The 12,953-nt window shown below is 30.8% G+C and overlaps 2 protein-coding genes across 2 annotated transcripts; both read left to right on the top strand.

The window, feature by feature from the left end:
• Positions 1-2,168: 2,168 nt before the first annotated feature.
• On the top strand, positions 2,169-5,827 carry LOC130825590 (uncharacterized). Its single transcript, XM_057690901.1, has 2 exons — positions 2,169-2,574; positions 5,255-5,827. The coding sequence occupies exons 1-2, from the start codon at positions 2,395-2,397 to the stop codon at positions 5,426-5,428; spliced, it is 354 nt and encodes a 117-aa protein (XP_057546884.1). The 5' UTR covers positions 2,169-2,394; the 3' UTR covers positions 5,429-5,827.
• Positions 5,828-11,311: 5,484 nt separating this feature from the next.
• Positions 11,312-12,536, top strand: LOC130826431 (uncharacterized). Its single transcript, XM_057692043.1, has 3 exons — positions 11,312-11,743; positions 11,892-12,159; positions 12,250-12,536. Exons 1-3 carry the CDS (start codon positions 11,312-11,314, stop codon positions 12,534-12,536), a joined length of 987 nt encoding a protein of 328 aa, XP_057548026.1.
• Positions 12,537-12,953: the final 417 nt, after the last annotated feature.

The following is a 12,953-nucleotide window of genomic DNA, read 5'->3' on the forward strand; positions in this document are numbered from 1 at the left end:
ACTAATCACTTTAAGATTTTAAGTGTGTAGAGTGATCAATTTAAGGATGTTAGTGATCACTTTAAGACTATATGTTAGTACAAGTGTTAAATTATCTATGTGTGATAGTAGTGACTCTATTACTCAAAACAAGACACATCATGTTGAGAGCAACATTAAGGGTGCAGTAAAAGGCAATTAAATACTCCCTCCGTTTCCTAATGTTCTTCCCATTTACTTTTTGCACAGTTTTCAAAGTAAATTTTGATCCTTAATATCTCTAAATACGCATCATAAAAAATTATAAAAAATATATAATAAAAAAGTATACATTAAGATGAATCACAACATCTCACATAGATATATTCATATATTTTATCATCTATATATGTCTTAAAAATCTTAATCAAATTTTTCTCTCCAAAGTAGAATATTCTAAAACGGAAAGAACATAATTGCTAATTTATGGGTGAGTTAATGTGTCACTTAATAGTATATTTAAGGGCCAATTAAACTAGGAATAATGGTGAGCTTTATTATGATTTTTATTGTCATGCATTATTATAGAGTTTATTGCTATGTTAAATGATGGGTGTTAATGTGCTATTGATGGTGAGTTAAGTGAGGATTCTAAGTGATTAGTCTAAGGTCACATATTGATATAACTGATGGATGAGATTGGTTTCTAATACATTACAATTTTGATGGTATAATTGAGCTTAAATTTGGTTTTTGTAATGATACATGTTTATAAATTTGTAAATATAGATAGGTACCTCTATAGGCAGTTATGGTCCTTGAATTATATGTATTATGTTTTCTCCTGATTATTCTATTATCAAAAAGATTTAGAGGGAAAACATTAAGAATCTATTATATAAAAGATATACTAATTTAGAATTTCTAACAGTCATCTCGCTTTTAAGTTTTATAAATAACATAATATATTATGGTATTAATATTATTTTTTTAGACACCTATAATTCATCTGAAACATATAGCCAATAGTTATTTTTAAATTTTCAAGTGTATTGAACTGAAAGCGCATATTTATTTTATGTTTTTCTCTATGTTTTATTGAAATTGCTATATTTGACTCAAAAATTATTACATTCAAATGCTAATTATAGCAATCTCATTCGGACAACATAGTAACAATCAAAATCAAACAAATTTCAATTTGACACTTAATTATGTATAGAATAAAATTCTCTAACTTAAAAAAATTATTTTAATTATGATTCAATAGTTGTCTAATTTATTCTTTACAAAAGTACAATTCTCTTCAAAAATATTAGATTAATCAAAAGTCACAATTAATAGTACCACACTCAATTGTATTTCAAAATTTCACGCTAATGGCAAGAGATTCCTATATGTCCTCATCGTTTAAGGAATGCACAAAAATAGGCCAAAAGAATAGAAAAAATTGAAAAAAATAAGTTATTTAAAAAAATTCTCAAAATAATCTAGAAAAATTTTAATTTCTAAAACGAATGTCACTGTGTTGGAGTTTAAGATTAGGATTTGCTGCTTATTACTAACAGCGAACAAAGTCATGATATACTTTTTTCTCTTGCTCGTTATCAACAACAGTTAACAAACCCTTGTTAAGGCTCGGACACGAATACACCTATTTTGAAAATAAAAATTTCTTTAAACTTATTTTGAGATTTTTTTAAAAATAAACTTATTTTTTCAACAACTAGTCTCTTGAGAGACGTATCTCAAGTCCAATCCATTAAAAATTAATGTCTACTTACTATATTCTTAATCAAGGCCAGCCCTAAGTTATTAGGGGCCTGGGACGAAAGATTATTTATGGGCCCCTAAACAATTTTATATATATATATATATATATATATATATATATAAGTTCAAACCTTAGCACTAATTGAAAATTAATATTTTTTGGGGCCCTAAGCGTAAGCATGTTTTGCACTTGCTTAGGGGCGACCCTGTTTTTAATGTCTGTTTAAATTATTCTTAATGTTTATTTTTAATATTTTAAATATTTACTTATATCTTTTTTAATGCTTATTTACAATATTTTTAAAAAATATATAATGTGTTGACCTATTTAGAAATAGCCTTTTAGAATAACCGTGTTTTTTCGATTTGGCCAAAAGAATACCCGTCCATACAACCTTACAAGTCAAGTTAATAATATTCATTTCTTCCATCTTTCTCTAACGGAAACCTAGACCACAATCCATTCTCTAAATCAACAGTGACACTTTTAAAACAGTAGAACTCAACATTTTCTAGAATCAAAATTTTCATTATTGCCATCTTCGAACAATTATCTCATCAACTTATCCATGGAACTCTATAAAACTGATACAAATTCCTGAATGCAGAAAGAAAACCCTCCAATTTCTGGGTATAATTTGAATTTGAATTTTGAATTTCAGAATGTCGTTGAGGATTAAAACCGTGGTGGATAAGTTTGTGCAAGAGTTAAAGGAAGCTTTGGAAGCTGATATACAAGATCGAATTATGAAGGAGAGGGAAATGCAGAGCTATATTGAAGAACGTGAACGTGAAGTTGCTGAACGTGAAGCTGCTTGGAAAGCTGAACTTTCTCGTCGTGAGGTATCGTCAATTCTTGTTTTTCTCCTTTTATGAGGTTTTTGTTAATTGATATTTCTATATTGGGAATTTAATAGGCTTGTAAGTTTGAGTTTGATGTCAAACATAATCGTAATGGTGATGCAATAATCGGAGTGATGCGGTAACATCTAAATATCGGTCGAAATTGTAAGATGTTTCTTGATACGACTAAAACACGGTTTTTCACATCTTTACAATGCGGAGAATATCGTATCGTTCATTTTGAAATCTTTACAACACGATCAATATGATGCGATGAAGCTTTATTTTTACACTACAATGTCAACCAGAAGTTAAAGGCTTCAAGCTAAGCTAGTAGCTGTATAATATGTATGTAATGTATAATTATGTATTATAAAGGGCTGTCTCATTCATGTTTGGACCCTAAAACTTAAGGCCTAATACTATCATTCCCCTAATGTTTTGTATTATTGACATTTTAACTATTTTTATAACAAAGCCCTAATATCAATCTTACATATGAAAATATATTTTTTGGCTCTAAAAAATTTAGAGCCCCGGCCCGCTTTGCTTTGCTAATTGACGGCCATGATACTCTATCACCACCCTTCACACAAGAGTCATTTGTGATAGAAGTATGGATACTAGATGTTGGAGTTCGGTGACTTGAGTGCACCATGGTGGGTACTTGATGCATGTAGGAGTATGGGAACATAGGAGGTGTATGATGAAGAGGACTAAAGTCATAAGCTTGTTTGTGATATTCTTTAACTATGCTCGAACAAGGCAAGACAAAGTGCTCCATGCCTTAAGCGAGGCAGCAGCAGCAAGAAGCCAATAAATGTCTTTGCCATAGTGCTCGAACGAGCACTCTGGCTGTACCCGCTCTTTGTGCTGTGGGCATTTGTCCCAATCATTGGGTTATCACTCCTAGTATTTATAAAAGGACATTACACATAAACCTATTTTGATTCTAAGTTTCTAACCCTAAACACTAACACTACCTTCTCCATGCTCTTCTTCTGGTGCAATACTCCATTATAAGAGTTCTTGAAGAACACCATTGTGTTCTCTACTCACAATGAAAGCTAGCTACAACGATGTAGATATTGTGTCTTGTTTATTTTGCACTTATTTTCTACTGCATTCCATTTCTATTTCATTGATTAAAGTTGTTTTAGAACAAGAGTCTTCATATCTCAAATCTTGGGTGTCTTAGGGATAAAGTTTGATTCTTTAAGCCTTAATCATTCATTCATTCACAAGACAAGATTAATTCTACTTGAAAGGAGGGGTGAGGGCTAGTACCATGTAGGAATCAACTCAACAAAAAGTTTATACAGTTAACCTGATGTTTGTATTTCCGTAATACTATATTCTATCAATTGAATCTTTGTTGCTGAAAATGGGAATTCTGTGTGATGAAGTTTTTGCCAGCTTGATTGTGTAATGTTATGTAAATTGGGAAGTTCTGGGTTGAATTTGAATTGATGGGGTTATTTTCTTCATTGTTTTTGGAAAAGAGTGACCTTATTTTGATGGATTGCTTTTGCTTTACTGAAAATTGTGGCCTATGGTTGTTTATAGATTGTACTTTGATGGAAGGATGTGAGTAATTAGCTGAAAAAATTGGTGACTTGTGAGTTGTGACATTTGATAAGAGATTAGCATAACTGCATAAGTGAGTCGGTAATGGAGTAGTATTGATGACAAATTTAGTTTTTGTTACGTGGGATGGTTTGGTTTCTATTGAAAAGTCGGGATGTGGTCTAGATGCCGTACATTGTTGTGTTATGATCCATTGCAAAGTATGGGACTTGTTCCACATCGGTTGTATATGCAATTGGTGTGGGGTTTGTAGGCAAATAGACTCTCTCACCTACTAAGCTAGTTTACTCTTTTGGGTGAGCTCTCATGTTTAATGACCATTAATCTCATTAGATGAACATCGCTTCCTTCAAATGTTGGATTTTGGTATAGTTTGGAAATACATAGCAAGAAAACTCGATTTGAATAGCATGTTGCTTTTCCTGATGCCCATTTGTAGGCTGTAGCTAAGTTTGCTTCTACTGGTTCTTCTTTAGTTCTCTTAAAAATTTGTGTAAAAGAGTGTGACATTCTGTAGGTCGTTGAGACGTTGACAGTAGGGAGGTTGAGGCTATGGATGTGATCAGCTCTTACTAGCAACTTAGCAAGTGAGGGAGGCTGAAAATGATGGTTCATTTCAGATTTAGGTGGGATCTAAGTTCTGTACTTCTGTTAGACAACTTGTTGAATTCTATGTTGTGTCACTGTTTTCATTATGTAAATACGCTACCGGCCCGTTTGGTAAGTAATAATAAACGGTGGTAATGGGAATGAAAAATTAGTGTTGAAAAATCTATTGGTTACCTTGATGGTCATGCTTGTCCAAATTCAATCATCTCCTTTTCTTTATATAATTCATTCCAATGTATTACGATTAGGAGAGGTGATATTAGGTGGTAGTGGAAATTTGTAAATAAAAAAAATTTTTTTTATCAAAATTTCATTACCATAAGAATGATAAGGAACTTTTGATGAAATTTTCACTATAAATCATTTCCATTAGCATCATTTAATACCCTAATCAAACGGGTCGTACAAGTAATTGCTTTTCTTCCTCAGTGAAAGCTTTATACACGAGGTAGCGTGGGAATGTGATCATGTTCTTGTATTGCAGGCTGAGATTGCTCGTCAAGAGGCAAGACTAAAGATGGAGAGGGAAAATCTGGAGAAGGAAAAGAGTGTTCTGATGGGAACTGCATCAAATCAAGATAATCAGGATGGAGCACTGGAAATCACAGTCAGTGGAGAAAAGTATCGATGCCTGAGATTCTCAAAGACTAAGAAATGACAATCTAGTTGAAAGTGCCACAAGTTTTGGCTCTAATAATGCATTCATGCTATCTGATTGAGCAGAGATGGCTCTAAGCATGTGTAAAGTGTCCGACAACACAGAACCCTTTAAATTTAGGAGTCTCAAATATTAATTGTTATTAGTTACATTACTTTTGCTTTAGTTTAATTATTTGTTATTAGACCTTAAATTTTCAAAAAATGTAAAATAAATAACGCCTTAAAATTGACGGTGTATTTTTGTTCTGCCCATGTGATAAGCTGCTCATGTTGCTTTTGGTAGAGCAAATTTCTATTCATGTTAGATATTGTTCTTGTACATGGTAGCATCTACAGAGTACTTGCAACAGTTGTGCCATTAGATTAAATTGAACAAATGGCTTGTAGTTTGTGAAAGTAATAGCTATTGAAGTTTTGTTCTTAGAGTCTCTTGGCTAATTTATCATTTCTTGGCTATCAGCAATTCAGCATTACTGGTATCTTATTTTGTTTTCTCCAACTTTTCTCATTCTCATCTGTACATCTAACTTATATTTTCATCTTATCTGTGTATTTTTTTTCACTTTCTCATAAAACACTATAAAAAAAACAGCAACTTTCCGACCACCCAAAACAGTCGAAAATCAGTCGGTATAGAACTATACCGACTAATATCTGACTATTTTGGGGTAGTCGGTTCAAAATGGTCGGGAATATACTTTAGTAGGAAAACAGTCGGAATTTCTGGCTAACCATGGTTAGTCAGAAAATTAGTCGAAAATTCTGACTAATACGTTAGTCAGAAAATAGTAGGAAATTTCCGACTATTTAAATAGTCGAAAATTAGTCGGAAAACACTATTTCAGAATTTATCCCAAAATGACAAGAAAAAAAATTTTAAAAAATTTCCGACCAGTTTTCCGACCAGATTCCAGCCACCAGGTGATTGGAAAAAACAAAAAAAAGGATGAAATGGATATGCCACGTCATACCCACGTGGCACCGACATGGCAAACATTGCACTCCCACATGGCGCCCAAATGGCACCCACCACCTGCTTTATACACAAATGCATTGAAAATTTCAAACCCAATACCTCATGGATTTTACATCTATGCTCCAACTAGTAGGCCAAGTGTTGATTACTGATACTTTAAGCTATGTTATTGAACTTATAACATAATAACACTCCTACCAATTAATGTATTATTATTATTATTATTATTATTATTATTATTATTATTATTTTATTATCACCGTATTGGTGCATTATTAGTTTAATATGAGTTGTATTAGTATATCATTAGTATAACCTGTTTTAGAGTATCATTAGTATAATATTAGTTGTATTAGCATAATATAAGTCGTATTAGTATTAATTTATTATTAGTTGTATTAGTATACTATTAGTCGTATTAGTGTAGTACTAGTCGTACTAGTGTAGTATTAGTATTATTATTGGTTGTATTAGTATATTATTAGTTTAGTTGTATAAGTATATTACTACTCGTATTAGTGCATTATTAGTACTTTATTAGTTATTTAGTCGTATTAGTGCATTATTAATCGTATTAGTTTTACTCAAAAAAAGGTCGTATTAGTGCAGTACTAATTAATTTATTATTAGTATGTAATTAGTTGTATTAGTGTTTTATTAGTATTAGTGTATTATTAGTTTATTAATATATAAGTAGTTGTATTAATGTATTGTTAGTCGTATTAATGCATTAATAATATATTATTAGTCGTATTAGTGTACTATTAGTCGTATTAGTGTATTATTATTAGTATTATTATTTGTATTAGTATATTATTAGTTGTAATATTATTATTATTATTATTATTATTATTATTATTATTATAGTATTGGTGCATTATTATTCGTATTAATATATCATTAGTATAATATTAGTTGTATTAGTATATAATTAGTCGAATTAATGTACTTTTAGTATATAATAAGTCGTATTAGTGTATAGTTTATAATATTAGGATGATTACTCGTCTTAGTGTAGTATTAGTATGTAATTAGTCGTATTATTAGTATTATTAGTATTTCGCATTAGTGTAGTATTTGTATTAGTATATATACAGTGAGTCAGTGACAAAAAATATCCTTATCCTTTTTATTTGATTATATATATATATATATATATATATATATATATATATATATATATATATATATATATATATAATTATTAGTACTTTATCAGTTATTTAGTCGTATTAATCGTATTAGTTATTACTAGTCGTATTAGTGTATTATTAATTGTATTAGTATGATTAGTCGTTTTAGTGTAGTATTAGTATGTAATTAGTCGTATTAGTGTAGTATTAGTCGTATTATTGTGTGATTAGTAGTATTAGTATTTAATTAGTCGTATTAGTATTTAATTAGTCGTATTAGTGTAGTATTAGTAGTATTAGTATGTAATTAATCATATTAGTGGTATTATTATTATTATTATTATTTTTTTTTTTGGCAAATAAAAGAATTTATTATTTGCATGAACAAAAAGATACAAAAGTTGAAGGAAACAACACAAAGTGAGAATTGCATCAGTATGGAACAAGGGTCCACCTTCTAGTACATTATTATTATTATTATTATTATTACTATTATTATTATTATTATTATTATTATTATTAATCGTATTAGTGTAGTACTAATACATTATTAATTTAGTTGTATCAATGTAATTAATCGTATTTATTATTATTATTATTATTATTATTATTATTATTATTATTATTATTATTATTATTAGTGTATTATTATTATAATATTAGTTATATTAGTATATAATTAGTATATTATTACTCCTATTAGGCATCTAATTAATAATAATAATAATAATAATAATAATAAAATAGTAATAATTAATAAATAGTAATAATTAATAACTCATCATCTCAAATAATAAAGTTTTACCGACTAAATTCCGATTTTCGGTCGGAAAATGGTCGGTGAATTCCGACGAAAATTCAGTCGGAAAATAATTAATGGTAAATTTCTCTTTTTTTCTAATTTAAAATTCCGACCAAAAATTAGTTCAGTAACAATTTAGTCGAAAATTCCAACTAACGCCTGTTAGTTGGAAAGTCAGTCGGTAATTTCAGTTTGGGGTTAGTCGGTGGATTTTAGTCGAAAAGTTGTCTTTTTTTAGTGACATATCATTTTACCTGTTTTTCTTAATTTTTCCACTAAATGTCATTGGGGCAAGACTAGTGGGACAAATAGAGTACAAACTTTTACAAAGACTAAAAAGTTACATGAAGGCCTATTCATAAAATCTATTGTTAGCGATTGTTGTTGGCCGCAGTTATTGTTTGGTTTAACCAACTGAAATATTAACTGATATGCTAGCTGTGATCGCTAGTTGTTTAAGCCAGCTAACCTGTTATGAAGTGTTTAGTAAAATTGAGTACTTTTTGATTATTCGCTTAAAACTATTTATCAAATATATTTTTTTTGTATTTTAACAGTTTGATCAACTAAAAAGCCGATAAAAAAAAAAACTAAGATAAAAGGCATTTGCTTACTCCTTTACTATTATATCAAACTACTCTACCTTGACTAAAAACCTGAAGGATTAGAAATTCATCATCCCAAAGTCCAAAAATAAATTTACAGCTTGCATATCTACATTATTATGCAGAAGAATTTCCCTCTCCTAAATACTGCATTGGCCATTGAGATAAGAAGGCATCATTTGTCCTTTTGTCTTTTTATACTAACTAGACTACATAATTCCTATATGTAAAAGGGGAGGGAGCAAGGGAACTAATTATTCCAATAAAAATTAAGAATTAAACTAATGTCACAATTTCACAAAAGTAAAAGAGAAAACACAAGTCCCAACCAATAGATTAATCTATTATTTTCCCATTTGTCATTTTTAATATGCTTTGTTTTCATTTTATAGATAGATATATTACCCATTTAGCTACTTCCTCCTATTTATCCAAAGTATCAATTGACTTTTTACTATTTTTTAGATGGTCGAATAGATCACATATAAAAGAGAAAAAATGTTGTGTTTTTTAAATTTTGATAAGGGTAAAGTGAATCTAGTAAATGTAAATGCGTGAAAAAAAAAAGTTTAGTAATGGTAAATTGGTAAAGTTAACTTATCCAATATAGAGTTGAAACATTTAGATGACTTGACTCAATAAGAAAATGGAACATATGTCTTATTTCATAGTCTCATTTGTAAAGTCAACATATCCAAAATAGAAATATAACACTTAGGGTAAATAGAAGGTGTTTCGGTAATGAAACGAGAAAGTGCAAAAGACACTTAAAATACCTGGAGATAGGTGTAATCGGGAACAACTGTCAATCTTATGATCCTCCCGCTGATGAGACCTCAAATCCTGCAATACAACGTTAGCCTTGTTCTGGGGTGGTTTCCCGGAAAATCCCTCCGATGCTCAATTCAGATCGGAAAACAGAAAGTAATTAATATATGATAATTAATGAATGCAAGATTAACGGATTATAGGATGAGTTCAGATTATGAAGAAATATTTGGTTAAGTATAGATTGTAAGTAGGTGGGCGGTGTATTTATGCGGAGTAACGGTAAGAATATCAAAGCTTAGTCGGGTGCAAATGATGTATGCAATATGTATTTATAATGGTAGAATAGAGGTTGGATAGTGAATTAATGTGGGAATCATGGGTATGATAGGTGAGTGGTAGGTTATAGTGAGTAGTGGGTAGTTATTTTAAGAAGTTATTGGACTGAGGTAGGTGATTTAGAGTTTGACTAAATAAATTATGGGTTTATTTATTTGACCCATAACAGGAGGAAGTATAATTTATTTATGCACATAAACCCACTTTTTATTTCAGTCTCATTTACAAGGTCAATATTGTTTTTCATTCGATGTTTTCACTTATTTTTATGTCTTATTCTTTCACTAATAATTTTACATTTAAAATATAAATATCCAAATAATATAGCAACAAATGAGTACATTTTCCATCTCAATAAGCCAATTTCATAGGACTTTTGGAAATATTTGCAATTCTAATTTTCACTTAAAAAAAGAAAAAAGTCAATAGATTTTTTTTTCATCAAAAAACAATATCAATATAATTTTATATTTTTATAGGAAAAAATTGTATTAATTAAAAAGAACTTTTTTATCAAAAAGTATTGAGAATAATGTTTTTGTCAAATAGTACATAGGAAATACATTTTGTTTTTTAAAAAAAAAATACCTACTAATGAATTTCATCCAAATTTCCATTAGCTTAATCATGTGCAACTCAAGTTGTTTTTTTCGACCTACAAAATTTCTTAAAGCTTGAAGGTTTTCAACCCACGAAACCTCTTCAAGCTACTACTTTAAGGTAATTTATCATTTTAATATTTTTATTTTTTTCTTCTCGTAAAACACCGGTGATGGTATTTAAGGGTTTAGTTCTTTTTTCTAAATGGTTCTCTACTAATTTTATTTTGGTTTTTCAATTGTAGGTTATATAACCCAATTGTAGATCACAACACTGTCATCTAAATACTAAAATAATTTCTATTCATATATCAAGTTTTGTTTTTGATATTTTATGTGTTTGGAACTACTAATTTTTATTGATTTAGGTTTTTAGGGTAGACTGAAAAAAAGTCAAATTACCTGCAATTGTAGGTTACCAACAACTTCAAGAATGCCGGAAGAAAATACTCCATAAATGTTTTATTATTTATGATTTATTAAAAAATTGATATTATAATAGATAAAAAATTAAAATATTATATTAATCGTGATAATTTATTTTTCGAATATTTTACGATATACCACTGAGTTTCTTCGAAATTCAATATATACCACACAAAATGTTTCAATTCACCATATACCATTGAGTTTTTGTCCGTTAGCACAGAATACCATTAATGACAACTGTAGTCAGTGTGAAGTTGAGATTGTTATACAAAGTGAAGAGTTTAGCGATGGAGCAATTACATGGTGGGTTTGCTGAAATGATAAAGTCCACAAATCCTGAGTCTTATGCTCTGGTTACATGGACTAACAGTTTGCAATTTAAGGCCTGTTTCATATCTTTTGCAGCTCAAGTGAGAGGATTCTTAGGTGGTTGTAGACCTATCATAGGAATAGATGGTGCACATTTAAGTGGGTATTACAAAGGGGTTATGCTCACTGCAGTTGCAATAGATGGGAATAATGAGATCTTTGTGTTAGCCTATGGGATTGTTGACACAGAGAACATAGAATCCCGGACTTATTTTTTCAGAAACTTGAGGTGCTTGTTTGCTCAGTATGAATCTCAGAAAGATGACTGGACTTTTATTAGTGACCGGATGAGGGTAAGTTTCTTATTTGTCTTTAATTTGAGATTATAAAGCTGTTTATTAACTTAGTCTTGTTTTTTGGGGGGTTGAATCAGCATTGTTTGAGGTGTTCCCAAGAGCTACAAGGAGAATATGCTGCCAGCATTTGTACTCAAATTGCAAGGTTACAGGATGGAGTGGGGCAGCATTTCATAAGATGTTTTGGATTGCGGCAAATGTCTACAATGAGTACGTTTTTGAAAAAGCTATGTCCAAGATAAAAGAGTTTGATGCAGCAGCATATGACTATCTCAAAAATGTAGAAGAGCAGTGGAGTGTGCACATGCTTGACAGGACAGTTTTTTGTGATCATAACACAACAAACTTCGTAGAGTCATTCAATGCAATAACAAAGGTCAACAGGGACATGCCTGTGTTGACATTGCTGGAAGGTAAATTTGTGTCCCTGTTTTGCTCATTTAAATGCAAAAAAATTGTTGTTGCTTACTGTGATTTTTTTTTTTGTTTTTTGAATAATTAAGATGTCAGGAATTGGTGCATGAAAAGGATGGGTTCCAGGTTCGATAAAGCAGTAAGCATGGAACCTAATGATCTAACAGAGCATGCAAAGGGGGTGCTGGCGACTAGGACTGATGATTCTAGGTTCTGCCATGTCACTACAGCTGGTGGTGGAGAGTTTGAGGTCGGGGATGGCCATGTCAAGTTCCTTGTCACCCTTGGAAATATGACTTGTGGGTGTGGGAAATGGCAAGGATTAGGGATCCCTTGCAAGCATGGGCTAAGGGGTCATTTACAACCAGAGACATGATCCTAGGGACTTTGTCTCACCTTTCTACAAGGGGGCTGCTTACAAACTCACTTATGGAGACCACATCCACCCCATGGCTGATCCAACTCACTGGCCTTCACTAGATGTGCCAGAAATTGCGGCAGACCACCTAAGCAAAGGAGAAGAGCTGCTCATGAAGCCAAAAAAGGAAAGAGGCATAAGAATAACAAATACAGCCTATGCAAAGAACTAGGCCACAATGCAGTGACATACAAGGCAAAAAAGACATCATCAAGGAAGGCAGCACATGCAGCTTCCTCTTCACAGCAAGGCAACACTAGGGGGAAGAGAAACGCTGCTACTTAACATTGTTTAGTGTCATTTTTTTGGTGAATAATGTTTATTGTCAAGTTGTTTTTGAACAAGATGTTAACTACTTGGTTTGTATGACACTTC

The sequence above is a fragment of the Amaranthus tricolor genome, chromosome 1, assembly GCF_026212465.1.
Source record: "Amaranthus tricolor cultivar Red isolate AtriRed21 chromosome 1, ASM2621246v1, whole genome shotgun sequence".
Classification (NCBI taxonomy): domain Eukaryota; kingdom Viridiplantae; phylum Streptophyta; class Magnoliopsida; order Caryophyllales; family Amaranthaceae; genus Amaranthus; species Amaranthus tricolor.

What these genes read in the sequence shown, in the direction of transcription:
- LOC130825590 (XM_057690901.1), top strand. Translation starts at nt 2,395, where the DNA reads ATGTCGTTGAGGATTAAAACCGTGGTGGATAAGTTTGTGCAAGAGTTA. An exon ending in CTGAACTTTCTCGTCGTGAG is followed by an intron (nt 2,575 to 5,254) that starts GTATCGTCAATT and finishes CTTGTATTGCAG; the next exon opens with GCTGAGATTGCTCGTCAAGA.
- LOC130826431 (XM_057692043.1), top strand. Translation starts at nt 11,312, where the DNA reads ATGACAACTGTAGTCAGTGTGAAGTTGAGATTGTTATACAAAGTGAAG. An exon ending in TTATTAGTGACCGGATGAGG is followed by an intron (nt 11,744 to 11,891) that starts GTAAGTTTCTTA and finishes TCAAATTGCAAG; the next exon opens with GTTACAGGATGGAGTGGGGC. An exon ending in TGTGTTGACATTGCTGGAAG is followed by an intron (nt 12,160 to 12,249) that starts GTAAATTTGTGT and finishes TGAATAATTAAG; the next exon opens with ATGTCAGGAATTGGTGCATG.